This window comes from Macaca fascicularis, chromosome 20, assembly GCF_037993035.2.
Source record: "Macaca fascicularis isolate 582-1 chromosome 20, T2T-MFA8v1.1".
NCBI classification, from domain to species: domain Eukaryota; kingdom Metazoa; phylum Chordata; class Mammalia; order Primates; family Cercopithecidae; genus Macaca; species Macaca fascicularis.
The window spans coordinates 29,061,050-29,088,765 of NC_088394.1; the positions used below are offsets into that span (position 1 = coordinate 29,061,050).

Here is a 27,716-nt window from a genome sequence, read left to right on the forward strand (position 1 = left end):
CCTGCCTCGGCCTCCCAAAGTGCTGGGATTACAGGCGTGAGCCACCACGCCAAGCCCAAACTGGCTTTTAAACCAGGTCAAAGAATGGGTCACTGAGAGGGTGGGGGCATGCCTGGGCTCAGGACAGTTTCCTAGACCCCGTGACCAGGAGAGGGACAAGAATAGGGGAGACTCAAACGTTAGCTTCTCAAGGCTGCTCAGAAATGGACACCCCATCTGGGACCAGGCTTCTGTCCCCAGCCTCAGGGACATGAGAGTCTCTGGTATCCTCATCTGTAAAATGGGGCAATAGGACAAAACCTGCCATTTGTTGAGCACTTATTACGTCCCAGGCCAAGGGCTGTCTCTCCATGTGTGGCCTAATTTAACTCTCAGAATACTCTCACCAGGCTGATGTCACTATTATCTGCTTTTTTTTTTTTTGAGACGGAGTCTCCCTCTGTTGCTCTCCTGAGTAGCTGAGATTACAGGCGCCCACAAACACACCCAAGTAATTTTTCTATTTTTAGTGAAGACGGGGTTTCACCATGTTGATTAGGCCGGTTTTGAACTCCTGACCTCAGTAATCCAACCGCCTCAGCCTTCCAAAGTGCTAGGATTACAGGTGTGAGCCACCGTGCCCAGCCTTTTATCTCCATTTTATAGATGAGAAAACAGTGGCACAGAAAGGTTCAGTCACTTGCTCAAGGTCATACAACAAATGAATGCAGATGCTGAGATTCAAACCCAGAACCTGAATTCTGAGCTTCAACACTGCACCACTAACCCACACAAGGGACCTTCCTATCTACAGAACACTCTTCTCCCTCGGGAGTGGTTGAGGGGAGTCATGAGGTGGCCACACACACAGCAAATAGCCGACATTACCATGAAGAATGGCCCTCCAAAGAAGTCCACATCCGAATCCCCAGAATCTGTGCATGTGTTGCTTTATATGGCACATGGGCTTTTGCAGGTGTGATGAAACTAAGGATCTTGAGATAGGAGGAGTGTTCTAGATTATTCAGGTGGGTCCAGTGTCATCACAGGATCCTTGGAGGAGGGAGGCGGGAGAGTTAGAGAAGATATGACGATGGAGAGATATTGGAAGATGCTACACTGATTTGAGATGAGGGAGGGGCCACAAGCCAAGGAATGCAGGTGGCCTCCAGAAGCCAGAAAAGCAAAGAAAGAGATCCTCCTCTGGAGGGAACTACTGCTGAAACCTTGACTTTAATCCAGTGAGACTAACTTTGGACTTCTCCAGAACTATAAGAGAATCAATGTCTGTGGCTTTTTTTTTTTTTTTTTTTTTTTTGAGATGGAGTCTTGCTCCGTCACCCAGGCTGGAGTGCAGTGGCGCAATCTCGGCTCACTGCAACCTCCTGAATTCAAGCAATTCTCCTGTCTCAGCTTTCCGAGTAGCAGGGATTACAGGTGCCCGCCACCATGCCCAGCTAATTTTTGTATTTTTAGTAGAGATGGGTTTCACCTTGTTGGTCAGGCTGGTCTCGAACTCCTGACCTCAGGTGATCCACCCACCTCAGCCTCCCAAGGTGCTGGGATTATAGGCATGAGCCACCGTGCCTGGCTAATGTCTGTGGCTTTAAGCCTCTATATGTGTGGCAATTTGTTAACAGCAGCGATAAGAAACAGTTACACTACATTGCAGCAAGCCTGGCTTCCTTGGACAGTGCCGGCTCCACCATCGCCACTGCAGCTGCTGTGGGAAGCATCTTACATTTCCTTTGTTTGTTTAGACAGGGTCTTGCTTTGTTGCCCAGAGTGGAGCGCAGTGGTGCAATCATCACTCACTGCAGCCTCGACTTCCAGGGCTCAAGCAATCTTCCCACCTCAGCCTCCCAAAAAGCTTGGACTACAGGCGCACACCAGTATGCCTGGCTAATTTTTTCATTTTTTTGTCTCGCTATGTTGCTCAAGCTGGTCTCAAACTCCTGGCCTCAAGCAGTCCTCCCACCTGTGCCTCCCAAAGGCCTGGGATTACAGGTGTGAGCCACCACACCTAGCCTACAGTTTTTAAAGCCTCTTTAAAGTTTCAGTTTGGTCCTCTCTGAACCTCAGTATCTTTCTTCATTAAAAACAAAAATAGGGCCAGTATACATGACCCTACAGGCACAGAGTGAGAGGGCCTTATATTACTTGAAGGTTCCCACAAACCCTTGGGGCAGATGAGGCCTAGTTATTGTTCCCATTGCTCAGATGAACAAACTAATGCTGAGAGTAGAAACAGCCTGCCTACAGCCACTCAGGGAGTAACAGAGCCAGGACTTGAACCAGGGCTTCTGACTTGAGTTCTAGCACAGAGGTTCATGTGTCAGAGCCCAGCTCGCATGCCACCTCCTCCGAGAAGCCTGCCTGGAAAACCCCAGGCCATTCATGTATTCATGAAGCAGCTGCTGGGACTGCGCTGTTCCCAGTGTTGTGTGGGGCCCCCTCAGAGCCCACAGCCTCGTAGACAAGACACACACACACAAACCACGGGTCCCAGAACAGCCTGATAAATGCTGAAACAAGGAGACCAAAGCCCAAGAGGTTGCTAAGGCTCAAAAAAGGGGAAACTCACTGAGCCTGGAGTCAGGGAAGGCTTCTCAGAGGAGATGGTGATTGAGATGGGGATAAGTTAGACCCAACCAGAAGTGTGGACAGGCATCCCGGGTGGAGGAGTGGCTTCCTCAGGGCAGGGAATGGGTTGGTCATCCCAGGCCCCCAAGTCCGTCTGGGCCTCTGTGTTATTATGTATGAAATGTGAACAGGCCGGGCGCAATGGCTCGCACCTGTAATCCGAACGCTTTAGGAGACCAAGGCAGGAGGAACACTTGAGCCCAGGAGTTTAAGACCAGCCTGGGCAATGTAGCGAGATCCCATGTCTACAAAAAATAAAATTAGCGGGCTGGGCGTGGTGGCTCATGCCTGTAATCACAGCACTTTAGGAGGCCGAGGCAGGCAAATCACCTGTGGTCAGGAGTTTGAGACCAGCCTGGCCAACATGGCAAAACCCAGTCTCTACTAAAAATACAAAAATTAGCTGGGCGTGGTGGCAGGCGCCTCTAATCACAGCTACTCAGGAGGCTGAGGCAGGAGACTTGCTTGAACCCAGGAGGCAGAGTTTGCAGTGAGCTGAGATTGTGCCATTGCACTCCAGCCTAGGCAACAAGAGTGAAACTCTCTAAAAAAAAATAGTGATAATTAAATAAAGAAATAAAATTAGCTGGGTGTGGTGGCGTGCACCTGTGGTCCTGGCTACTTGGGAGGCTGAGGTGGGACATCAAGGCTACAGTGAGCCATGATTGCACCACTGCACTCCTGCCTGGGCAACAGAGCAAGTCTGTGTCTCAAAAAGAAAAAAAAAAAAAAGAATCATGGCCTAGCTACCCAGAGTTTTGATAACTATTAGGCCCAGGTGAGGGCTGAGCAAGAAGAGACGTCCTGGGCCTCCTCCCAGAGGAAGAGGTGAAGGTCGGGAGATAGGGCAGACCCGGGAAGTACTGGGAGGCAAGGTCCTGGCTCAAGCCCCCACCACACACTGCCTTGCGGTGGGACTACAGGAAGGTCCTCTCAGAGCCTCGGTGACCCCATCTGAGCAATGGAGCATGAGACAAAACTGTCTCCAAAGACCCTCCCCAGCCCTGACGGGGAAATGACATGACACAAAATTACAAAAGGGTCTTTATTTGTAAAAAGCCAAAGGGGCCCCTGGGGCAACAGGACAGGCAGGCCGGCTTCTCAGGGGTCGGGGGCATTTGGGCAGATGCGCTTGAGTGGGGGGGCGCCCTCCGAGTCCTCTGTGTCACCCTGGGCTGCCTCAGGGACAGGTGGCACTGGCTCAAAGACGGGGTAAGCTTCGGGGGCCTGGAGAGGAAGGGTGGACAGGCGTGAGCTCCACCGAACCCAGGCGTCCAGCCTCCGAGCCTCTACCTTCTCCAAAGCCTCTACTCCCCTCCCCTCCTGGGCCCAGGAGGCAAGCCCAGGGCCAGATGCTCAGGACGCAGAGGAAGCAGGCACCAAAAACAACAACGACAGTGACACTGTGTGGAGGAACGAACCTGATACTTGATATTTCTGAAAATGCATCGAGGTAGCTTCGTGAGAAACGTCAGAGGTTTACGAGGGATTTTCTTACGCTAATTTTACAGTTAAGATATTTTTTGATATTTTTTGAAAATGCATGGAGGAGCACCATGATTTTGTCAGGCTTTATTTATTTATTTTTGAGAAGGAGTCTCGCTCTGTCACCCAGACTGGAGTGCAGTGGCGCGATCTCGGCTCACTGCAGCCTCCACCTCCCAGGTTCAAGCAATTCTCCTGCCTCAGCCTCCCGAGTAGCTGGGACTACAGGCACGTGCCACCACGCCCGGCTAATTTTTTGTGTTTTTAGTAGAGACGGGGTTTCACCGTGTTAGCCAGGATGGTCTCGATCTCCTGACCTCATGATCCACCCGCCTCGGCCTCCCAAAGTGCTGGGATTACAGGCATGAGCCACCACGCCCGGCTTTGTCAGGCTTTTAATGGTCTCAAATCAGCCCTGATCCAGCCCTTAGCACTTTGTCTCTGAAACACCCTTTCTTTTTCAGTCCCAAGAACCCAGCCCCTAAGCCTTCAGCTCGGTCCCAGGTCTGCCTCTCCTCCAGGGCCTCAGGATGCAGGCTCCAAGCCTTCGGCTGCCCCAGATACCCCATTCCCTCCAAGACCCAGGAGTGTAGCCTTCTGGCCTCTCTCACCTCAGCTTCCAGCAGTTCTGGAACAGGTTCCTCCTTGGTCAGCATTGGGGGTTCGTCGGTGCTGCCAGCAGTTATGCCCCCGGGATCTGGAACGTCAAGGTAACAAACATCCCCTAAACAGCCACTCTGTGCCAGCAGCACAGACAGTGGGGGAAACAGACGGTCACAGGCCCCAGTCACAGAAGGCAGAGGGCCATGGGAGCAGAGAGGACAGAGCAGGAACCTGGCTGTGCCTTAGGAAGCAGAGGAGGGAACACTGACGTGGGAGCTCAAGGGTGAGTAGGTCTTGATGCGGTGGACAGACAGGAAAGTACGACATGTGAGGCAGAGGGAATGTGTGCTAGGTTGCCACAGAATCCGGGCTTGGACTGCCTCGGTTCAAATCCTGACCTTGGGCCAGCTACTTAATTTCCACGGGCCTCAGTTTCCCCATCTGTAAAATGGGGATAATGATAGTAATTACCTCATGCGGCTGTTGTGAGGGTCAGATGAGCAGATGCAGGTAAAGCACAGTGGTTGGCACACAGTAAGTGCTCAATAAATGCTTGCTACCGTTTTTATAATAGCAAAGGTATACAAGTGCTTGGCACTATCTAGACCCAGACCCAGCCCACAGTCCCACATCAGGATGTTCTTTTTGTTTGTTTGTTTGTTTGTTTGTTTTTGTTTTTGAGATGGAGTCTCACTGTGTCACCCAGGCTGGAGTGCAGTAGTGCGATCTCGGCTCACTGCAGCCTCCGCCTCCCAGGTTCAAGCAATTCTCCTGCCTCAGCCTCCCTAATAGATGGGATTACAGGTGTGTGCCACCATGTCCGGCTAATTTTTTGTATTTTTAGTAGAGACAGGGTTTCACATTCTGGGAGGCTGAGGGAGGAGGATCACTTGAGCCCAGGAGTTTGAGACCAGCCTGGGCAACATAGTAAGACCCTATCTCTATAAAAAATAACAACACTAATTAGCTGAGCGTGGTGATGCATGCCTGTAGTCCCAGCTACTCAGGAGGCTGACTGAGCCCAGGAATCCAAGGCTGCAGTGAGCCATGATCACGCCACTGCATTCCAGCCTGAGCGACAGAGTGAGACCTTGTCTCCAAAACAAAAAAGCAAAGCTTAAAAAATATTAAGGAAAAAGTTGTTCTGGCAGCTGTGTCGGGGTGACTAGAAGAGACCAGCTAGAACCAAAAACGGGTGAGAGATGGGAAGGCCAGGGACAAGGCAGGGCCTGGGAGGAAGAGGTGCCAACCAGACGGGTTTGACTGCATGGAAGAAAGCAGAGCTGGCTGGGCACAGTGGCTCAAGCCTGTAATGCCAGCATTTTGGGAGGCCAAGGCAGGTAGATCACGAGGTCAGGAGTTCAAGACCAGCCTGTCCAACATGGTGAAACCCCATCTCTACTAAAAATACAAAAATTAGCCAGGTGTGGTGATGTGTACCTGTAATCCCAGCTACTCGGGAGGCTGAGGCAGGAGAATTGCTTGAACTTGGGAGGCGGAGGTTGCAGTGAGTGAGATCGTGCCACTACACTCCAGCCTGGGCGACACAGTAAGACTCTGTCTCAAAGCGGGAAAAGAAAAAATGCAGAGCTGAGGAGGACCCAGGCCCAAGATGCTGGCTCACTGGCTGAGTTACTTCTCTGGGTCTCAGTTTCCTCATCTATAAATAGGGATCATAACAAGATCATCACCCTTATAAGGTTGTAGTGAAAATTAAATGCGAAAAAAACACATAAAGTGTTGGCAGGGCACGGTGGCTCACACCTGTAATCCTAGCACTTTGGGAGGCGGAGGCGGGCGGATTACCTGAGGTCAGGAGTTCGAGACTAGCCAGGCCAACATGGTGAAACTCCATCTTTACTAAAAATACAAAAATTAGGCCAGGCACGGTGGCTCACGCCTGTAATCCCAGCACTTTGGAAGGCTGAGGCAGGCAGATCACTTAAAGTCGGGAGTTCAAGACCAGCCTGGCCAACATGGAAAAACCCTGTCTCTACTAAAAATACAAAATTAGTGGGGCATGGTGGCGCATGCCTGTAATCTCAGCTACTCGGGAGGCTGAGGCGGGAGAATCACTTGAACCCGGGAGGCAGAGGTTGTGGTGAGCTGAGATTGTGCCATTGCACTCCAGCCTGGGCAACAAGAATGAAACTCCGTCTCAAAAACAAACACACACAAACAAAAAAACAAAAATTAGCTGAGTGTGGGGGCATGCCTGTAATCCCAGCTACTTGGGAGGCTGAGGCAGAAGAATCGCTTGAACCTGGGAGGCAGAGGTTGCAGTGAGCTGATATCACACCACTGCAGTCTAGCCTGGGCAACAGAGCAAGACTCCATCTCAAAAAAAAAAAAAGGCTGGGCATGGTGGCTCATGCCTGTAGTCCCAGCACTTTGGGAGGCCGAGGTGGGCGGACCACCTGAGGTCAGGAGTTCGAGGCTGGCAAAACATGGCGAAACCCCATCTCTATTAAAAATATAAAACTAGCCAAGCATGGTGGTTCATGCCTATATTCCCAGCTACCCAGGAGGCTGAGGCAGGAGAACTGCCTGAACCTGGGAGGTGAAGGTTGCAGTGAGCCAAAATTGTGCCATTGCACTCTAGCCTGGGCAAGAGTGAAACTCAAAGGAAAAAAAGAAAAGAAAAGAAAAAAACCCAACCATGTAAAGTGTTTACCAGGGCGCCTGGCACACAGTAAGAGCTCAATAAATACTGTTGTTATTCCTGTTATTATTAATCACCCCAATGACTATCACTATTATTTATTCACTCAACAGATATTTACTGAGCACCTACTCTGTGTCCCATATTATTCTGAGAATACAGTAGTGAACAAGATCACATAGGGCCAAGCACAGTGACTTACGCCTATAATCCCAGCACCGTGGGAGGCTGAGACAGAAGGATCATTTCAGGCCAGGAGTTCGAAACCAACCTTGGCAACATAGCGAGACCCTATCTCTACAAAAAATTTAAAAGTTAGCTGGGTGTGGTGGCACACACCTGTAGTCCCCAGCTACTTGGGAGGCTGGGGCCAGAGGATCCCTTGAGCCCAGGAGTTTGAGGCTGCAGTGAGCTATGATTGCACCAGTGCACTCCAGCCTGGGTGACAGAGAACTTCTCTCTAAAAAAAGAAAGGGGGGGCGGGTATGGGTGTGATGGCTCACACCTGTAATCCCAGCACTTTGGGAGGCTGAAGATGGAGGATCGCTTGAGTGAGTGAGTTTGAGACCAGCCTGGGCAACATGGTGAAACCTTGCCTCTACAAAAAATACAAATGGCATATGCCTGTGGTCCAAGCTACTTGGGAGGCTGAGGCGGGAGGATCGCTTGAGCCCAGGAAGTTCAAGGCTGCAGTGAGCTATGATCACACCACTGCACCACTCCAGCCTAGGTGACACAGTGAGACCCTGTCTCAAAAAAAAAAAAAAAAAAAAAAAAAAAAAGGATTAATATGGGCCCAACATTCAGGAAACTGACATGAGAGTGAGGAGAAAGATAGTAAAAAATTAATTTACATGAAAGTCTCAGACAGTGATATGTCATCTATAGATCCTAAGAGACCAGAGGAATGAGACAGCAACTACAGAGAGATTCTGCAGGAGTCGGAAGGCACCTTGAGGAAGGTGCACAAGATGGGGAGCAGGTATAGGGATAAGCTGGTAGGTTAGACTCTGGAGAAGACAGGACTTAGAGGAGAGGGCTCCTGGGAGGTACCTGGTCCTACCTCTCTCTTGGCCCAGCCGTGGGGGCTGAGCCTCCTCAGGGACCCCTTCTGGGGGTCCGGCAGGTGACACAGGGCGGCTGGGCTGGGGGGTGCCCCCAGGACTGGGCTCTGTGCCCTTTTGCAGGGAACCTTCCGAATGGAAACTCTGGTTGCTGTTCTCATCTGTGGGAGCAAGAGCCGAGATGGTTGGCCTGAGATCCCTAATACACTCCTTCAGTCCCCACAGCCCTCCGCATTTCAGGATCCCTACCTACCATTGAGATCCAGCAGGATGAGAGGGCCACCCCCTCGGGGACTGGCGCCCCTGCCCCGACGTTCCCGGCCACGGGATCTCTCTGCCCCGCCACCTGCCCGCCTTCGCTCCTGGGGGTTAGAGGATTAGGGTCAGAGCTCTTGGAAAGCCCCACCATACACCTAAGGAAACTGAGGCACTGAGAAGCAAAAGGGCTCGAACTCAGGGTGTGGAACAGAAAAGAGGGAAAAAGGGGAGGAGCTGCTAATGATGGTTCCCATCTGTCTGTTCTGCTGCATCTGAGGTCTCTGGGAGCTGGAGGTAGAGGTCAGGGTGGGGAGGAGCTTGCCTGAGGTTGCACAGATGCAGGGCCTTGTGGGAATGGGGGTTGCTCACCTCCTCCTGGGGGTCCACCACTGGCACCCACTTGAAGATACGAAGGGAAGTGTCGCCCACAGTCACCCATCGCTTCTCCCTGTGGGAGGGTGGGGGACTGGGTCAGAGAGGCCTGAGGGGAGACCCACCCCCCCAGGAGCCGGACACATCTGGGGGTACCTGCAGAGGTTGGGGAGGCACAGGAGGGTAGCAACAGTTTTGCTAATGGGGCATAGTTACATGGAGAAAGAGAGCCCTGCAAACCCCAGGGCACAGGCGGTGGGTGCCTCTAGAGAGAGGATATGATTTGGGCCCTGGCTCTGCGGACCCCTGGGGCACACACGGGGGGCGTGGCTATGGGCCTGGCCCGGGATCAGAGACCTGCAGATCTCGGGGCGCACTTGCAGAAGGAGTGTCAAAGCTTTAGGGGGCGGGGCACAAACGGGGGCTCCCACTCTGGGAGAGCACGACTGGGGACCACGCTTTGTAGACCCCCAGGAGTAGCCAGGGGAACGGGGACAGATCCAGGGCAAAGCTAGTGGGCGGGGATACAGCGAACACCGGGGCCCAGAGCTGGCGAAGGCAGCTTAGACGCCTTAGGTGGTGGTGGTCCCGCCGTGTCCCGTCCCTGGCCCCCGGGCAGCGCTCACCATCTCCGGACCTTCTCGATGGTCGCCATCACCTTCTTGATGTCATCCTTGGCCCGGCTCCGGGTCTCAGCCCGTACGGTCCGGCCGGCCATGCTGGCGGGGCTGGGGCCGGAGCCGAGCCCGCGGCGGGGCCGCCTCCCGTCCGGCGGGCTCAGGCTCGGCGCCAGGCCCGGGCGCCGCGCTCTCGGCCTGCCGTCCCCCCGGGAGTTGGCCGCGCCCTCTCTCGTCCCCAACGCCTCCGCGAGTCCCCGCCCCGTTTCCTGCCGCCGTGCCCCGCCCCGGCCCGTCCCCGGAGCGGCCCGGTGGCGCGGGCGGCCAGAGCCCAGGCCTGGAAGCCCGGCCGGCCCCGCCCCGACCCGGGCCCGCCCCCTCGGAGCGCCTGGACGCGCAGCGCCCCCTGCCCGCTGTCGAGAGCGGGAGTTGGGTACTGCTCGGCGGCCGGACGCGCGAGGCAGGGCCGAGGCGGTGCGTTCAGACCACGTGGGCGCGGGGTGCTCGAGAGGGTCTGTGTCCTGGGGTGCGTGCGCCGCGGTGGGTGTCCGCGAAACGCTGTGTGTGGAGTGCGTGCGTGTGTCCGCCCTCGCCAGGCTCTCGGTCTACACCGCCCAACACTCATTCATCCATTCATTCAACAGTCCTGTTAACTGAGCGCCAATTACGCGCCAGGCGCTGCGAATACGAGTAGGTCTCTACCCACCAGAATGGCTAAAGTGAAAAAGACCGCACCATGTGGAGGCGAGAAAGTAGAGCGACTGAACCTCTCTTGTATTTCTGGGGGAGTGTAAATTGGTAGAGACGTTTTGAGAACTGGCAGTTTTCTAGTGAAGCCGAACATATGCCACCTCTGTGATCCAGCAATTCCACTCCTAGGCTGTCAACACCCAGCAGAAATGTGTAGGTGTGAGCACCAAGAGGGTGCTTGGGAACGTTCAGAGCCCTTTCATAACAGCCCCAAACTGGAAATAACCCATCAACAGAATGGAAAATGAATGATGCCCTACTCATTACCATGCACATAGACACAGCAACGGGAGTGACATGCCCGGCTACACCCAGCAACATAGACAAGTCGCATGACGAAATCTTGAGTGACAGAAGCCAAATACAACAGTACATACTAGATGGTTCCAGGTGTATTACGTTCAGAACCAGACAAAACTAATTTAAAGTGCACCAAAGTCAAGATAGTGGTCGCCCTTAGGATTGGGAGGGGATGAGGGGAGAGCTTCTGGGAGCTGATCCAGTTCTGTTGTGTGATCCGGTGCTGGTTCCCTGGGCATATGTACTCTGTGAAAATCCATCACATGACTTAAATAAAATGTGCATTACTTAAAGAAAGTGAGTGTGTCTTGGTTGACTTTATTTGAGGCTGGCTTGTCAGCAGATAAGACCATGTCAAAATTTGTGCTGCTGTGTGTGTGTGTGTGTTTCAAGATGTGCCTGTTGTGTCTGTGAGTTTGGGCGTGACCATGTCCCGAGGTTAAGGGTATAAGGGGTTAGGAGCATGATTAGGACAGCATTTTTTGAGCCAAGCTGCTTAGGTAAAATCCCAGCTGCGCCACACCCAACTGTATTACCCTGAACAAGTCACTTCTCTCTATTCCGCATCTATAACATAGGAATTAGTTAATGTGTGTATAGCTCTTAGAACAGTTCCCAGCACATGGTAAATGCCCAATAACTATTTACGGTCAATGCACATGTGATTGTGGGCCCTACTAATGGTCTGGCTCAATTCCATCTACTGTGCCCTCTCCAGTTAAACTCTTTCTTCCTTTATTCCAGCATTGTCTGCTCACGGCAACACACCCACTCACACGCACACGCACACACACACGCACGCGCACATGCATGCACACGCGCACACCTGCACCCTCACACCACATCCACTCGCACACACGCACGCTCATACGCACACACATCCGCACGCATGCACGCACGCAGACACACGCACGCGCACGCACACACACGGGCCTCCTCCCAGTCTTCACTCACAAACCGCATTAGCTGCTATTGTCTATGGGCTTCCCCGACAGACCGCGAGCCCCTCGGGGGGGCCAGAAACCAAGTATGATCATCCCTATGTGCCTTCCTTTCAGTCTACACCAGGTTAATGGGGTTGATGCGTGGGTGTGACTTCCTGTCCAGGTCTCTGAAGCTTGTTCTTCTGGGGGGCGTGTGTGTGTGATTCTGTTACTAGGCCTGCTAAGGAGAGGAGAGCAGTGTATCTGTCTCCCTTCTGGTGGTTGTGACAATGAGATTGGAAGCCATCTAAGATATGCCAGGAGATGTATGTCTGGACAAGCGTGCCCCGAGCCTGACGGCCCCTATCGTGGCCTCTCTCGCAGGCCGCGCCCCAGACTAGAGAGAGGGCCTGCGCATTCCTGTCCTGCCAGTCCGGCTGTTCCCTCTCCTGTCTCCTCACCTTTCCCACCAAAGCAGCCCCTGCCTCAAGTCCAAGCCTGAGCCCACGGCAGGACACTGGGCTGCCTTCCAGGCGCTGACACCCCCGCCCTGAGGTCCTGTCCACCCGGCGGACAACTTGCCTCCCAGCTCGGGCCCCTTCCCCTACTAGGCCCCACGGGCGAGGAACTGAGCTCAGGGCCAAGGAATCTTGTCTGAAAAGGGGGGGTAGGGTGAAATGTTTGGGGTCTGGGCTCTGATTGGCTGCGCCCGGGCCACGCCCCCAGCCCTTTCCCCTTTCTCCCCCTTCCAAAGGGGGGCGTGGAGGGAGCCGGGATCAGCCAGGGGCCAGCATGAGCCGGAGGGAGGGAAATCTGGGTAAGGGGCTGAGGGACCGGACGCCGGGTCGCTGAGGGCCGCAGGAGTCAGAGGGGTTGGGAGCTGGGGGTCTGGGTCTCCGCCACCCCCGGGGCCGGGAGGGGAGCGGCCTTGACGGGGAAGAGCAGGGCTCCGGTGTCAGGTAACGAGCGAGCGGGTGAGTTGTGAGAAACGACAGGCGCTAGGGTTTAGAGGAGGCCTGGGGCTGAGGTTTCAGGGACTTGGGCTCAGGACTTAGATCAACGGTTCGAGTACACTCATGGGGAGGACTGGGGTCGGGGTTGGGGCAGGACCCCTGCGTCCACTGAGTCTCGGGAAAGAATCAGAGCTGGGGACTGGAGGAAGGGGTAGAGTAAGGAAAGGCAGTCTTGGAGTCACAGGAAGTAGTAAGTGACAACAGGAGACGAAAGTCTGGGCTGCTGAGGATCGCGACTGGTGCTGGGAAACTGGCGCGGGGTGGGGGCGGGGCGGGGCACCGGGTCACTACATTCCCCAGCGCGCATCTGGAGCGCGCTGTGCGTTTCGGGAAATGGAGTCCCTCCCGGGGCGCCAGACACTGGCCCTTGCGGACCTTGATTCGCTGACTAGCCAGACCAGCGCCTCGCACGGAAGGGGCATCAGGGAGAGAAATGGAAATGGACGTCAGTCTCACTATCTGTAAAACAGGCCTTCAAGGCACCTTCCGATGTGAAGTTCTGTGCTTCGATAATGTCGAAGTCCACTAGCAGTCACTGAGTTGGAAATATGTAAGCCCTGTCCTCAAAGGGCTCTCAGGCTAAGGCAGATATACACAGAAAAGCCATTAAAAGAGCTACCCTGGAACTCATGCAAATGGCCTTAAGTCAAAGGAAGGAGTTCATTTACAAAGGAGGAGTGATTCTGGAGGCTGCACTGTGGAGGCAGTACAGTCATGCACTGCATAACAACATTTGGTCAACAGGTGGACCGTACAGACAATGGAGGTCCCACAAGATTATATGCACTTTTAGCCTGGGCAACATGGTGAAACCCTGTCTCTACAAAAAATACAAAAATTAACTGGGCGTGGTGGCACATGCCTATAGTCCCAGCTACACAGGAGACTGAAGCGGGAGGATCACTTGAGCTCAGGAGGTGGAGGCTGCAGTGAGCCAAGATTGCACCACTGCACTCCATCCTGGGTGAAAGAGCGAGACTCTGTCTTTCTCTCTCTCTCTCTCTCTCCCTGTGTGTGTATATATATTGATATATGTGTATATATATAATTTTCTGTATATATAATATATATAATTATATATATTTATATATATGTGTGTGTGTATGTATGTATTTGTTCGTTTGTGTTGAGATGAAGTCTAGCTCTGTTGCCCAGGCTGGAGTGCAGTGGCGCACCCTCAGCTCACTACAACCTCCACCTCCCGGGTTCAAGCGCTTCTCCTGTCTCAGCCTGCTGAGTACCTGGAATTACAGGTGCATGCCACCATGTCCAGCTAATTTTTTTTTTTTTTTTTTTGAGATGGAGTCTTGCTCTGTCGCCAGGCTGGAGTGCAGTGGCCTCGGCTCACTGCAACCTCTGCCTCCTGGGTTCAAGCGAGTCTCCTGCCTCAGCCTCCCAAGTAGCTGGGACTACAGGCACGTGCCACCAAGTCCAGCTAATTTTTTTTTTGTATTTTTAGTAGAGATGGGGTTTCACCATGTTGTCCAGGATGGTCTTGATCTCTTGACCTCGTGATCCGCCTGCCTCAGCCTCCCAAAGTGCTGGGATTACAGGCGTGAACCACTGCACCCAGCCATTTTTTTTCTTTTTTCTTTTTTTTTTGAGACAAAGTCTCGGTCTGTCACCCAGGCTGGAGGGCAGTGACCCGATCTCAGCTCACTGCAACCTCCGCCTCCCAGGTTCAAGCGATTCTCATGCCTCAGCCTCCCCGGTAGCTGGGATTACAGGCACCCGCCACCATGCCTGACTAATTTTTGTAGTTTTAGTAGAGACAAGGTTTCATTACACGGTCTCAAACTCCTGACTTCGCATGATCTGCCCACTTCATCCTCCCAAAGTGCTGGGATTACAGGCGTGAGCCATTGAGCCCAATGCCTGGCTAATTTTTGTATTTTTTTTTTTTTTTTTTTGAGACGGAGTCTCGCTCTGTCCCCGGGCTGGAGTGCAGTGGCCGGATCTCAGCTCACTGCAAGCTCCGCCTCCCGGGTTTACGCCATTCTCCTGCCTCAGCCTCCCGAGTAGCTGGGACTACAGGCGCCCGCCACGTCGCCCGGCTAGCTTTTTGTATTTTTTAGTAGAGACGGGGTTTCACCCTGTTAGCCAGGATGGTCTCGATCTCCTGACCTAGTGATCCGCCCGTCTCGGCCTCCCAAAGTGCTGGGATTACAGGCTTGAGCCACCGCGCCTGGCCTAATTTTTGTATTTTTAGTAGAAACAGGGTTTCACCATGTTGGCCAGGCTGGTCTCGAACTCCTGACCTCAAGTGATCTGCCCACCTCGGCCTCCCAAAGTGCTGGGATTACAGGCGTGAGCCACCCCGCCCAACTGATATATATTATATATAATAAAATACATACATATATATTTATTTTAACTGTAGCTTTTCTATGTTTTTATTTATTTATTTAGAGATAGGGTCTTACTCTGTTGCCCAGGCTGGAGTGCAGTGGCATACTCACAGTTCAATGCAGCCTCAACCTCCCGGGGTTCAAGTGATCCTGTCATCTCAGCCTCTCAAGTAGCTGGGACTACCTGCATGTGCCACTATGCCTAGCTTATTTTTGTATTTTTTGTAAAGATGGAGTTTCACTATATTGCCCAGGCTGGTCCCAAACTCCTGGGCTCAAACAATCTGCCTGCCTTGGCCTGCCAAAGTGCTGAGATTACAGACATCAGCAATCTCATCCGGCCCTTTTCTATGTTAAAATACAAAAATACCACTGTGTTCCAGTTGCCTGCTGCACCATAACATGCTGTCCAGGTCTGCAGCCTAGGAGCAATCGACTAACACCACATAGCCTGGGCGTGTAGCAGGCTGTACCACCTAGTTTTGTGTAAATACACTCTATGATGTTTGCACCACGATGAAATCGCCTAAGGATGCATTTCTCAGAATGTATCCCCATTGTTAAGCAAGGCATGACTGTCTTTGAATTTGGCTTTAATAGGATTTCAACAGTGATTTGGGGACAGGCAATACATTTCAGGTAGACCACCTGCTTGACAAAGATCTGGTGCCTCATTTTGCCTCAGTTGGAATAGGCCAGATCCTGATGGGGTCAGGAATGAAGAGCCAGCCTGGGAGAGGTGATCAATGAGCAGGAGTTTGGGACATCCTCATTCCTTCCCCCTTTCCCACCAGAAGACCCCCAGGCTGATTCCTCAGTCTCACTTCTTCCCCACTTGGAGGCCAAGATCCGTCAGACACACAGCCTTGCGCACCTCCTCACCAAATACGCTGAGCAGCTGCTCCAGGAATATGTGAGTGGCAATGGGGGTTGGGGTGCCGGGGGCCGGGGGAATGGGAGCAGACATCACAGAGGTCCTCGATCACCCATTCTCTCAACCTCATTTTCCAGCTGTGGAAATCAGGGCTCCTGAGAGGGACAGCAACTTGCCCCTGGCCACACAGCAAATTGGAAGAGGACCCTGTCTGTGACCCAGATGCCACTCTGTCCTCTCCAGCTTGGAGACACCCTCCTCAGTGCTTTGTTTTTGAGACGAGGCCTCACTCTGTCGCCCAGGCTGGAGTGCAGTGGTGCCATTATGGCTCACTGCAGCCTCAACCTCCTGGGCTCAAGCAATCCCCACCATGCCTGGGTAATTTTTTCATTATTTTGTAGAGGCAGGGTCTTGCTATATTGCTCAGGCTGGTCTTGAACTCCTGGGCTCAAGTGACTTTGGTGCTTTAAGTCAGAGGTAGCCAGGTAGCCTGGGGCAGTGAGGAGAACTCTGATCTGTATCTCAGAAAACCGAGGTTCTAGGCTCTGTGTGACCTTGACACCTCCCCTCCATGGGCCTTGGACTCTCCCCAACAGTAAAAGGAGGCAGCTAAACAAGATTAACTGTGAACTCTCCCATCTGGGATATTCAGGGAAGCCAAGAAGAGGTTCCAATCTGGAGCAACAATTATCCCAAGAGGGCACTTTTACAGAAGACAGGGATCTGCTGACATCTTTAGTTGGACAGAGGACCCTGCCCAAGGAAGGAAGATAATTCCCTAAATTACCCTCATGTAGTGAAGGGAGGGTATAGCTTTGAATCAGACTGTAGGTCTGCCAACTTGTTAACTGTGAGCTTGGGCAGTAACAATAACATTAAAAATAATAATGTAACAACTATGACAGCGGATAGTGGGAGGATAGTGGCATAATAGAACTAGCTTTGGGCTGGGTACATTGGCTTATGCCTGTAATCCCAGTGCTTTAGGAGGCTGAGACAGGAGGATTGTTTGAGCTCAGGAGTTTGAGACCAGCCTGGGTAACACAGTGAGCCCTCATCTCTTAAAAAAAAAAAAAAAAAAGAAAGAAAGAAAAGAAAAAGAAAAAGAAAAAAATAGCCAGGCATGGTGGTGCATGCCTGTGGTTCCATCTACTCAGGAGGCTGAGTGGGGAGGATTGCTTGAGCCCTGGAGGCTGTGTGATCAAACCATCGCTCTCCACCCTTGACGACAGTGTGAGACCCCATCTATTTAAAACAAACAAAACTAACTTTGTACTGCTATGAACTTTGGTTCAAATTCCAGCTCTGCCACTTCCTAGGGTAAGTCACTATAGTCACTGTATGTCCAGCCCGACTTTTCTTTTCTTTTTTTGAAGCGGAGTTTCGCTCTTGTGGCCCAGGTTGGAGTGCAATGGTGAGATCTCAGTTCACTGCAACCTCCTCCCCCCAGGTTCAAGGGATTCTTCTGCCTTAGCCTCCCGAGTAGCTGGGATTATAGTCACCCACCACCACATCTGGCTAATTTTTGTATTTTTAGAGATGGGGTTTCACCATGTTGGCCAGGTGGGTCTTGAACTCCTGACTTCAGGTGATCTGCCCACGTCGGCCTCCCCAAGTGCCTGGATCACAGGTGTGAGTCACCATGCCCAACCCCACCTTTATCTTTCATTTGTTCATTCATATGATGTTGATTCATTGAACCCCTGCTCAATGCAGGTACAGAGGTTGAGGAGGATAGGGAAGGGAATGAAGCCCCCTTGGCCTCTGGACTATCTTATGTGATTTCCATGAAGACAGGACAGGAAGCTCCCCCATTCATTGTACAGATGAGAAGACTGAGGCTCAGAGAAGGGAAGTGGTTTTGCCCCAAACTGCACAGCTAGTAAGTGGTGAAGATAGGATTGGACCTCTGGTCTGTAAGGTAACTTTAACAAAAGAGCTGACATTTTTACTGAACTCTTCCTGGGGCCAGGCCCTGTCTTGAACACTTGACATGGTCATAACTGCCTTATCACGTTGCTGCTGTTATTAGGTCCTGTTTATTTATTTATTGAGACAGGGTCTGACTCTCACCCAGGCTGGAGGGCAGTGGTGCCATCATAGCTCACTGAAGCCTTGACCTCCTGGGCTCAAGCAATCCTCCCACCTCAGCCTCAGCCTCCGGAATAGCTGGGACTACAGACATGCGCCACCACACCCGCTATTTCTTTTTTATTTTATTTATTTTTTTTTTAGAGCTGGGGTCTTGCTATGTTGCCTAGGCTGGTCTCGAACCCCTGGGCTCAAGTGATTCTCCCACCTTGGCCTCCCAAAGTGCTGACCTAAACTGGCCCAGCGTGGGTCCGGTTTAGGGGGGAAGAAACAGGCATTGGTGTCAAGCGCATGCCACTTTGTTTTGCCCTAAACAGAGCAGCTCTGTTAGGAAGGATTATCATCTGCAAGATGAGGAAACTGAGGCCCCCAGAGAGCGGGTTGGAGAACCCAGTTAAGAGCCCCCAGCCGGTGCTCCGGGGCCCCGCTGACCCGCCGGCCGTGTCTCCGCAGGTGCAGCTCCAGGGAGACCCCTTCGGGCTGCCCAGCTTCTCACCGCCGCGGCTGCCGGTGGCCGGCCTGAGCGCCCCGGCTCCGAGTCACGCCGGGCTGCCGGTGCACGAGCGGCTGCGGCTGGACGCGGCGGCGCTGGCCGCGCTGCCCCCGCTGCTGGACGTAGTTCGCCGCCGCCAGGCCGAGCTGAACCCGCGCGCGCAGCGCCTGCTGCGCCGCCTGGAGGACGCGGCACGCCAGGCCCGGGCCCTGGGCGCCGCCGTAGAGGCCTTGCTGGCCGCGTTGGGCGCCGCCAATCGCGGACCCCGGGCCGAGCCCCCCACCGCCACCGCCTCTGCCGCCTCCGCCGCCGGGGTCTTCCCCGCCAAGGTGCTGGGACTCCGCGTGTGCGGCCTCTACCGCGAGTGGCTGAGCCGCACTGAGGGCGACCTGGGCCAGCTGCTGGCCGGGGGCCCGGCCTGAGCGTGGCGGGGCGCTTCGCGCAGCCTCCGTCCTCTGGGCTCCGTTTCTCTCTCTGCTTCTTTGTCTTTCTCTGCTGCTTTCGGTGTCTGTCTGCTCTTAACTGTCTCCGTTGCCTTGGCCTTCTTTGCTTTTTGTGGGAGAGAAGGGAGGGGAGGGGCAGGGTCTCAGTCTGTCGCCCAGGCTGGAGTGCAGTGGCACGATCCCAGCACTGCAACCTCAACCTCCTGGGCTCGAGCCATCCTCTCGCCTCAGCCTCCCCAGCAGCTGGTACTACAGGCACACGCCACCACAGCCGGCTAATTTTTTATTTTATTTTTTGTAGAGACGAAGTTTCGCCATGTTGCCCAGGCTGATCTTGAACCCCTGGGCTCAAGCGATCCTCCCGCTTCAGCCTCCCTAAGTGCTTGGATTGCAGGCGTGAGCCACTGTCCCGGCCTCTCTTTGCTTTGCCTGTCCCCTTCTCTTAACTCTTGGGCCCTCCACGTCTGCATGGTAACTCCGTCTGGCTCTACCGTTTTCTCGCTCTCCCTCTTTCCTTGGGCCTGCCTCAGTTCCCTTTGGCCTCCCCCTTTACCCAGCTCTTGGGAGGTCTCTGTTTTTCTCCATCCCCACTTCCTGCCTCCCCGTGGCCCCCTGTGAGCTCATGTGTACATCTCAGCCTCATCCCAAGGAGGTGACACCTTGTCTCCCTGTCCCTGTCTGGCCGTCTCTCTGTGCTTCCCTGGCCAGGGGCGTGCCTGCTGGTCTTGTTGGCGGAAGGCGATTCCGCATCTCAGCCACCTTCCTCAGGCTCACTCCACCCACATCCCCAGTCTCCCACACCCCATCCCTTTGGGCCTCAGCCCTGTCCCTTTGATGTCTTCCTTTCCTTCAGCCCCTCTGCCCTGTCCCTGCACACCTCCACTGCCTCCTACCAGATGTGGGGAGACAAAACAAGCAACACCTTAAAAGAGTTTTATTTCTGAAAATAAATTAATTTTTGTAAATAAAATGTTTAAAAATAAAAATGAAACTAAAGTTACCTGTATATATAGTTGTTGAAAATGGGGAGATAGCTTTAGGGAGAAAAGGATCATTGGGGTGCAGGCTGGTCACCCAGACATGCCCAAGAAGCACAGCAGTATAAATAGGAGGCTGACAGCCCCCGTCCAGTGGTGCCCTCTGCCAGCCCAGAACAGGAAGTGGATGTGTCCTAACAGGAAACAGATGTGATGCAGTCCTTAGTTCTTCAAGAATTGGGCTTCCGTGGATCAGGAAGTGAAGCCACTGAGGATGAGAAGTAGAAGAGTAGCCCCAGACAGACAGGCCAACAAGGGGAGCCAATGAGCTTCAGCAGGAAGAAGGAAGCCTGTCTGCTTAGAAAGGCAGGATCTTCATAAAGGGAATGAGGTAGAGACAGGAAGGCAGTCCTGGCTGTCCCAAAATTACAAAAAGGGGAAGGTCTTGGGGAGAGCCTAGGAAGGGGACCAACTGTCCTCTCCCTGTAGAGTGACAGGTGAAGCCTCTTTGGAGAGGTGCATCTTTCCAACCAGGAAGTAGACACCCAGTACCACTAGATGGGTAACCCATGGAATGGAATAATGGAGATTGACCCAGACCTGGAAGGCAGGCCAGAGGACCTGGGCCAGAAGGCCCTGAAATAAGGAATTGAGGCCTGGCTCCCAGGCAATATTCCCAGACATGGCACCCAAGCCCCATCTGCTAGACAAGGTTTATCTCTTTTTCTAGCCCACAAGCAAGGCAGAAAAGAGGCCATTGTGAAAGAGGAAGTGCTGCAGCCTCTAACAGGAAGTCCTACCCCTCTATGCTGGGTACTTGGCCTTGAGCAGAGCCAAGTCCCTCACAGCTCGGTCTGTCCAGTGGCCATATTCCTGGGTCACGACGTAGCCTCGACATTTCCTCTCGAAGGCCGAGGCCCCAAAGGCGACAAGCCCTAGAGTATCCTCTTCTGGGGGCATTGGCAGCCCCAAAGCTGTCATGATGGCGGCCATGTTGCCCAGCAGGCCTTGGGCCCTCAGTCTTGCAGTCCTGAGCTGAGCCAGCAGGATGGGACTGCCAGGGTTCAGGTCGCTCTGGTCGTCCCTCACGAGCTGGAGGTGCTGGGTCAAGGCCAGGAAGGCCCCCTGGGCAAGGCTCAGCCTTTCCCCGTCATCTAGGGCGCGCCAGGTCTTGAAGAAGGCAGTGGCAGGAGGCAGGCTGCTGAGCTAGAGCTCAGGGGCCAAGAAGCCAGGGTCACTAAAGGGGCTACCCTGGTACTGGAGCTGCAGGAGAGACAGAGAGAGACAGGAGTGAGGGGACGGGAGCGGTGCCTGGGACTCTGAATTCACGCCTGCCCACTGAGACTGGCTTCTTCCCAGGAGTCGTCATTTGCTGCATCTCAGGGAGTTGCTGGGATGTCCTGACACAGGGCAAGGGCCCTAGGAGGCTCAGGTGTGTCATCCTCTGCATGCTAGCTGTGCAACGTGGAGTCACAAGCTTCAGAAATTCCCACCTGGCAGTGTTAATATGAAGATTATAGGAAATAATATAAATAAAGCCCTTAGCAGGCCGGGCACGGTGGCTCACAGCTGTAATCCCGGCACCTTGGGAGGCCGAGGTGGGCAGATCACTTCAGGTCAGGAGTTCGAGACCAGCCTGGTTAACATGCCGAAACCCTGTCTCTAATAAAAATACAAAAATTAGCCAGCTGTGGCAATGCATGCCTGCTGTGCCAGCTACTCGGGAGGCTGAGGCACGAGAATCACTTGAACCCAGGAGGCAGAGGTTGCAGTCAGCTGAGATTGTACCACTACACTCCAGCCTGGACGACAGAGTGAAACTCTAAAAAAAAAAAAAAAGCACTTAGCACAGAGTCTAATATACAATACAGTATCTGATATAAAATAAGGGTATGATAAACCATCATTAATTAATATATTCATATTAATATCAATCGATGAACACTATGATTACATTATTTACTGTAATATTTTCTTTTCTTTTATTATTTATTTATTTATTTTGACACAGAGTTTTACTCTTGTTGCCCAGGCTGGAATGTAATGGCACAATCTTGACTTACTACAACCTCTGCCTCCCAAGTTCAAGCGATTCTCCCGCCTCAGCCCCCCAAGTAGCTGTGATTACAGGCACACGCCACACCACACCTGGCTAATTTTGTATTTTTAGTAGAGACCAGGTTTTACTATGTTGGTCAGGCTGGTGTCGAACTCCTGACCTCAGGTGACACACCTATTTCAGCTTCCCAAAGTGCTAGGATTATAGGCACGAGCCACTATGCCCTGCCTACTGTAATATTTTAAACCAAGTATATTATTGACAATGTAGTTACAGCCTGGTAATCTTTTTTATTTATGGCATTTAGTTATGTTTGTTTATTTTATTTTATTTTATTTGTTTCCCGAGATGGAGTCTTGCTCTGTCACCCAGGCTGGAGTGCAATGGTGCGATCTCGGCTCACCGCAACCTCCGCCTCCCGGGTTCAAGCAATACTCCTGCCTCAGCCTCCCGAGTTGCTGGGATTACAGGTGTGCGCCACGACGCCTGGCTAATTTTTATATTTTTAGTAGAGATGGAGTTTCACCATGTTGGCCAGGCTGGTCTCGAACTCCTTACCTCAAGTGGTCCACCCTCCTCAGCCTCCCAAAGTGCTGGGATTGCAGGTGTAAGCCACCGTGCCTGGCCTGTTAATTTTATTACAATCATTAGTAAATACTTGTTAATATTATTACATTTAATTGAGAACCTTCCCCATCAAAGTTTTTATTTCCACAAAGTAAGATCGCCAGAATCTTTTTTTTTTTTTTCCCTCTGGGACAGGGTCTCACTCTGTCACCTCGGCTAGAATGCAGTGGTGCATTCTGGCCTCACTGCAACCTCTGCCTCCCGGGTTCAAGAGATTCTTCTGCCTCAGCCTCTTGAGTAGCTGGGACTAGAGGCATGTGCCATCACACCTGGCTAATTTTTGTATTTTTAGTGGAGAGGGGGTTTTGCCATGTTGGCCAGGCTGGTCTCGAACTACTGACCTCAGGTGATCTTCCCACCTCAGCCTTCCAAAGTGCTGGGATTATAGGTGTGAGCCACAGCCCCTGGCCCTGGGACCTTAGTGCACACTGATAGATGTCCTAACTGGCAGATTGCCTGGTCCCACACCCCCATTTTACAAGTAGAAAAACTGAGGCTTAGGGTGCCCAAGGCTGTCCAGGGAATAGTGACAGCTGTGGGACTAGAAACTAGGTCAAAAGGTTCAGTAACTTCACAGGGGCCAGAAATCTGGCCCAGAGAAAGAGCTCCAGATGTCAGGGGCTCCAGGGCCATGCAGATCGTGTAAGTTGCGAAGAAGGCAGGACTACGATGCCAGGTGGGAGTTTTGACCAACAGTATCCCTGTGCCTGCTATGGAGAGGCATTCCACTCATATTCAAGCTTTGAACAGGAGATGTGTGGGCCAAACACAAAAACAGCTGTGGGTCAGACTCAGACAGCAGGCTTCCAGCTTTAACTTCCAGACAGTGTGGGAGGCCATGGAAGGGGGAGGAAATTCCACAGACCTGGTTTCAGATCCTGGCACTGCCAGTTATTAGCTCTGTGACCTCGAGCAAATTATTACCCCCCTCTAAGACTCAGTTTCTTCGTCTGCAAAATGGATTATAATTCTACCTCCTAGAACTGTTTGAAAAGTCAGTAAGAAAATGGAGGTAAAGGACAGGCACAGTGGCTCACGTCTGTAATCCCAGCACATTGGGAGGCTGAGGCAGGTGGATCAATTGAGGCCAGGAGTTCAAGACTAGCCTGGCCAACATGGTGAAACCCTGTCTCTACTGAAAATACAAAAATTAGCCAGGCATGGTGATATGCACCTGTAATCCTAGCTACTCGGGAGGCTGAGGGACAGGAATCACTTGAACCCGGGATGTGGACGTTGCAGTGAGCCAAGATCATACCACTGCACTCCAGCCTGGGTGACAGACATTGGGGATAGAGTTCCAAGCAGGCATGGGCCCAGGTAATCACACAGCATGAATGGTGGGGAATTAAACGTGGCTGTGTGAAGCCCTTCTCTCTCGGTGTGTCCTTTGAACCCTGTCACAGTCCTGGGAGGTCAGCAAAGGCACGTTCAGCATCTCATTTTACAGATGAGGAAGCTGAGACCAAGAGAGGAAGAATGACTTGCCTAAGGTCACCCAGGCACTAGTGACATCAGTGGCAAGAGTGAGTGTGGCTCTAGTGAACACTAGAGTGTTACAGTCATCCCTGTCTCCTTGGGCCACGGAGGAGCCTTCTTCTGGACTTGCTCTGCTCACCCTACCCATGGTAGGGCCAGGGAGGCAGCGTCCCTCTCCCCTCGTCCCCTGCTCATGACCCTTGTCACTCACGTAAGTCTGCAGCAGCATTGATGTGTTCTTCTGCATGTAGAGGGCCAGGCTATAGGCTTGACTGATGGGCTCAGCCGGGGAGATGGGGGCTGCTGAGCTGAGGGGTGGCGACAGCAGGGTCAGCAGGCAGAGGTGGGCTGGCGGAGGAAGTCAGAGGTCAGCACCATGGCCCCGACCCTGCCTCCGATTCATTCATTCATCTCCACAACTCAGGAAAAGGTCCCATCCCTTGTGGGCTACAGCGATCTTGCGTATCCAAGTCAGTGGCAAACCCTCCTGCAGGTAGATTATCCCGGCCCAGAACACTCTGAACTCCAGGCTCATTGATTCAATTCAGCTACTTGACATTTTCACTTGAATATTAGTAAGCATCTCAAACCCAAAATATCCAGGGTTTAATTCTTGAATATTCCCCCCAAGCCCCTCCTCTCCCAGGCTCCCCTGTCTCAGGTAAAGGCATTTCCATTCTTCCAATTGTTCAGGCCAAAGTCATGGTGTGCTCTTTGATGCTTCATTTTTTTCTTACTCTGCACACCCAATCCCACAGGAAATCCTGCTAGCTCTATGCTTTAAAGGCAGCCAACGCAAGTGTGACTTTTTTCCTTCTTTCAGAGATGGTGTCTTGCTCTGTCACCCGGGCTGGAATACAGGGGTGTGATCATAACTCACTGCAGCCTCGAATTCCTGGGAGCAGGCGATCCTCCCACCTTCGCCTCCCAAGTAGCTGGGACTACAGACCCATACCACCACACTCAGTTGATTTTTTAAATTTTATGTAGAGACAGGATCTCGCTATGTTGCCCAGACTGGTCTCCAACTCCCGGCCTCAAGCAATCCTCATGCCTCGGCCTCCCAGAGTGCTGGGATTACAGGAGTGAACCACTCCACCTGCTTATCTTAAATGTAAATAGATGCTGCCAAATTGTCCTTTCAAAGATCAGGTCCAAGCCGAGTGCAATGGCTCACGCCTATAATCCCAATACTTTGGGAGGCCGAGGTGGGCGGACCATGAGGTCAGGAGTTTGAGACCAGCCAGGCCAATATGGTGAAACCCTGTCTTTACTAAAAATACAAAAAAATTAGCCGGGCTTGGTGGCAGGTGCCTGTAATCTCAGCTACTTGGAAGACTGAGGCAGGAGAATTGCTTGAACCTGGGAGGCACAGGTTGCAGTGAGCCGAGATCAAGCCACTGCACTCCAGCCGGGGCAACACAGTGAGACTCCGTCTCAAAAAAAAAAAAAAAAAAAAAAAGGCCGGGCACGGTGGCTTATACCTGTAATCCCAGCACTTTGGGAGGCCAAGGCAGGCAGATCACAAGGTCAGGAGTTCGAGACTAGCCTTGCCCACATGGTGAAACCCCATCTCTCCTTATAATGCAAAATTAGCTGATGGTGTATGCCTGTAATCCCAGCTACTCAGGATGCTGAGGCAGGAGAATCGCTTGAACCCAGGAGGCAGAGGTTGCAGTAACCTGAGCTCATGCCACTGCACTCTAGCCTGGGCAGTAGAGTGAGACTTCGTCTCAAAAAAAGAAAAAATAGATCTGGTCCAGTCTATGTTCCCACCAACAGTGTGAGGCTCAGAGAGGAGGAGAATAACCTAAGGTCACCACCCAGGAGCAACGGAGATGAGAGACAAACCCAGGGCGGCCTCCTTCATCCCCCTTTTCACATTCCTGAGTTCCCAGAGTTCAGGAGCAACTCAGAGAAGCCTGAGAGGGAAGACCATTTCACTCATTCATTCGACGAACTTCAGGCTTGCAGTGGTTCACACCGGCAATCCCAGCACTTTGGGAAGCCAAGGCAGGTGGATCACTTGAGGTCAGGAGTTCGAGACCAGCCTGGCCAACATGGTGAAACCCTGTCTCTACTACCAAAAGAAAAATTAGCCAGCTTTGGTGGCGGGCACCTGTAATCCCACCTACTCGGGAGGCTGAGGCAGGAGAATCACCACTTGAACCCAGGAGGCGGAGGTTGCAGTGAGCCGAGATCATGCCACTGCACACCAGCCTGGGCAATGGAACAAAAACTCCATCTCAAAAAAAAAATAATTAGCGTAACCTGGTGTCGTGCACCTGTGGTCCCAGCTATTCAGGAGGCTGAGGCAGGAGGATTGCTTGAGCCCTGGAGTTTAAGGCTGCAATGAGCAAAGATTCTGCCACTGCACTCCAGCCTGGGCCACAGAGCAAGACCCTGTCTGAAAAAACAAACCAACCAACAAAAAAAGCCACAGTTAGATCACTACACCACTTTCTGTCACACTATCTTTACAGTTTTCTTATTACTAATAAGACACATGTATTGTGTGTCTGCAGAATGAAATTTCCATGAGGCCATGGATTTTTGTCTATTTGTTCACTGCTGTCTCCCCAGATGCTTCAAACAGTACCTAGCACATGAGAGGCATTCAATAAATATTTGTCAAATTAATGATGAAGGAAGCCTTGATGTGGGAGGATTTGGAGGTTGTCAGCAGGTGCAAAGAGAGCTAGACACCTGAGTCAGAAAGAGGAGAGGGGCTCTGTGGGTCCCCCCCCCCATCGTGTGTCTCTGGGGCCTGGCGCCCCTGCCTCTCACTCACCCAGTGGACAGCTCATGCTCTCTCCTCAGCTTCCTCCTCTTTGCAGCCTCTGGGTCTTTCAGGACACCTGTCCTTCTGCCCCTCAGGTGTCTTTATACCTGGGGCTGAGCCCCAGGGTGGCCCAAGAGGGAGGGAGGGAGTCACAACCTGGGGAGAGGGGCAGGAGCAGGCAGGGCCCTGGCAAAGTATGAGAGACAGACCTGGCCACCAGTCAGGACAGGGAGCGGGTGGGAGAACCTAGAAGGGGGACATACATTCAACACGGTGAGGCCTGGGACTAGGGCGCAGAAGCCCCAGAGGCAGGAAACGGGTAGGAAAGGGGACACAGATGGGAACCCCAGACCCCTCCAGGTCCCAAACTCGACCCTAAACCCTGGTGGCTGGGGGGGAGGGGGCAAGGGCATGATGGGGATTATCCTGGGACAAAGGGGCCACCCCACTCCCTGCTGTTCTGCATGTCCTGGGATCCAGTTTCCCAGAGGAGGCCTCCCCCTGCTCCGCCCCACAGGGACCCAGGCACTCAACCCGGGCTCCCAAGGAGTTTGGAAAAAGGACAGGGGGGTGGTGTGTGAGCAACATCATCATCCACACCCAGGTGCACCCTTAGGCACAGGAACAGTCACACGTCTACACACGCATTGGCATGTGGGCACACACAGGCATGGGCATACACTTTCATGCGCTCATTCATTCAGGGTTTATGGGCCCTGTTTGTACACCAGTCCCTGTTTTAAGTGCTGGGGACGGAGCATGGAACAAGACAAACAAAAATCCATGCCCTCGTGGAACTGACACTTTAGTAGGCGTGGCCACTTATATGTGAGATCATGCCAGGCCTACACACATCACACACACAGTGCCAGAC

At 52.8% G+C, this 27,716-nt stretch overlaps 3 protein-coding genes across 17 annotated transcripts in view; 1 reads left to right on the forward strand and 2 right to left on the reverse strand.

The window, feature by feature from the left end:
- The window catches only part of BCL7C (BAF chromatin remodeling complex subunit BCL7C), a 61,544-nt gene extending 51,514 nt beyond the window's left edge, over positions 1-10,030 (reverse strand). For 2 of the 6 annotated variants that reach the window (XM_005591686.5, XM_045381746.3), the window contains exons 1-5: positions 9,693-10,030; positions 9,064-9,142; positions 8,690-8,798; positions 8,436-8,597; positions 4,719-4,804 (exon numbers count right to left, since the gene is read on the reverse strand). In XM_005591686.5, coding sequence (XP_005591743.2) covers positions 4,719-4,804; positions 8,436-8,597; positions 8,690-8,798; positions 9,064-9,142; positions 9,693-9,784 — 528 coding nt within the window. In that variant the 5' untranslated portion in view covers positions 9,785-10,030. Of the gene's footprint in view, positions 1-3,653; positions 3,850-4,718; positions 4,805-8,425; positions 8,598-8,689; positions 8,799-9,063; positions 9,143-9,692 lie in introns of those variants that run through there. The other 4 variants (XM_045381749.3, XM_045381750.3, XM_005591687.3 and 1 more) reach the window with 3 other exon arrangements.
- A 1,644-nt stretch (positions 10,031-11,674) lies between these two features.
- Positions 11,675-19,914, forward strand: CTF1 (cardiotrophin 1). Of its 10 annotated transcripts, none has more exons than XM_065537074.1 (4): positions 11,675-11,760; positions 15,812-15,930; positions 16,029-16,269; positions 18,436-19,914. In XM_065537074.1, the coding sequence occupies exons 3-4, from the start codon at positions 16,114-16,116 to the stop codon at positions 18,895-18,897; spliced, it is 618 nt and encodes a 205-aa protein (XP_065393146.1). In that variant the 5' UTR covers positions 11,675-11,760; positions 15,812-15,930; positions 16,029-16,113; the 3' UTR covers positions 18,898-19,914. The 10 variants fall into 10 exon arrangements, with proteins under 10 accessions (XP_065393146.1, XP_005591745.1, XP_073883082.1 ...); XM_074026981.1 differs by lacking the exon at positions 11,675-11,760 and adding an exon at positions 12,419-12,630; XM_074026983.1 differs by lacking the exon at positions 11,675-11,760 and adding an exon at positions 12,419-12,630 and having other exon boundaries at positions 15,815-15,930.
- Positions 19,915-20,603: 689 nt separating this feature from the next.
- LOC102118445 (cardiotrophin-2) lies at positions 20,604-24,421 on the reverse strand (the record flags this gene model as incomplete). The annotated part of the gene is given in 2 exon segments (XM_045381812.3): positions 20,604-21,158; positions 24,272-24,421. Coding segments are annotated over 2 exon segments (609 nt in total), but the record flags the coding sequence as incomplete, so codon positions are not given.
- Between the last annotated feature and the right edge of the window lie 3,295 nt (positions 24,422-27,716).

Excerpts from the sequence above, each read along its gene's own strand:
- CTF1 (XM_005591688.4), top strand. The coding sequence starts at position 11,712 with ATGGGCTTCCCCGACAGACCGCGAGCCCCTCGGGGGGGCCAGAAACCA. Across the intron at positions 11,761-15,811 it reads TCGGGGGGGCCAGAAACCAA|AAGACCCCCAGGCTGATTCC; the intron begins GTATGATCATCC and ends CTTTCCCACCAG. Across the intron at positions 15,931-18,435 it reads AGCAGCTGCTCCAGGAATAT|GTGCAGCTCCAGGGAGACCC; the intron begins GTGAGTGGCAAT and ends GTGTCTCCGCAG.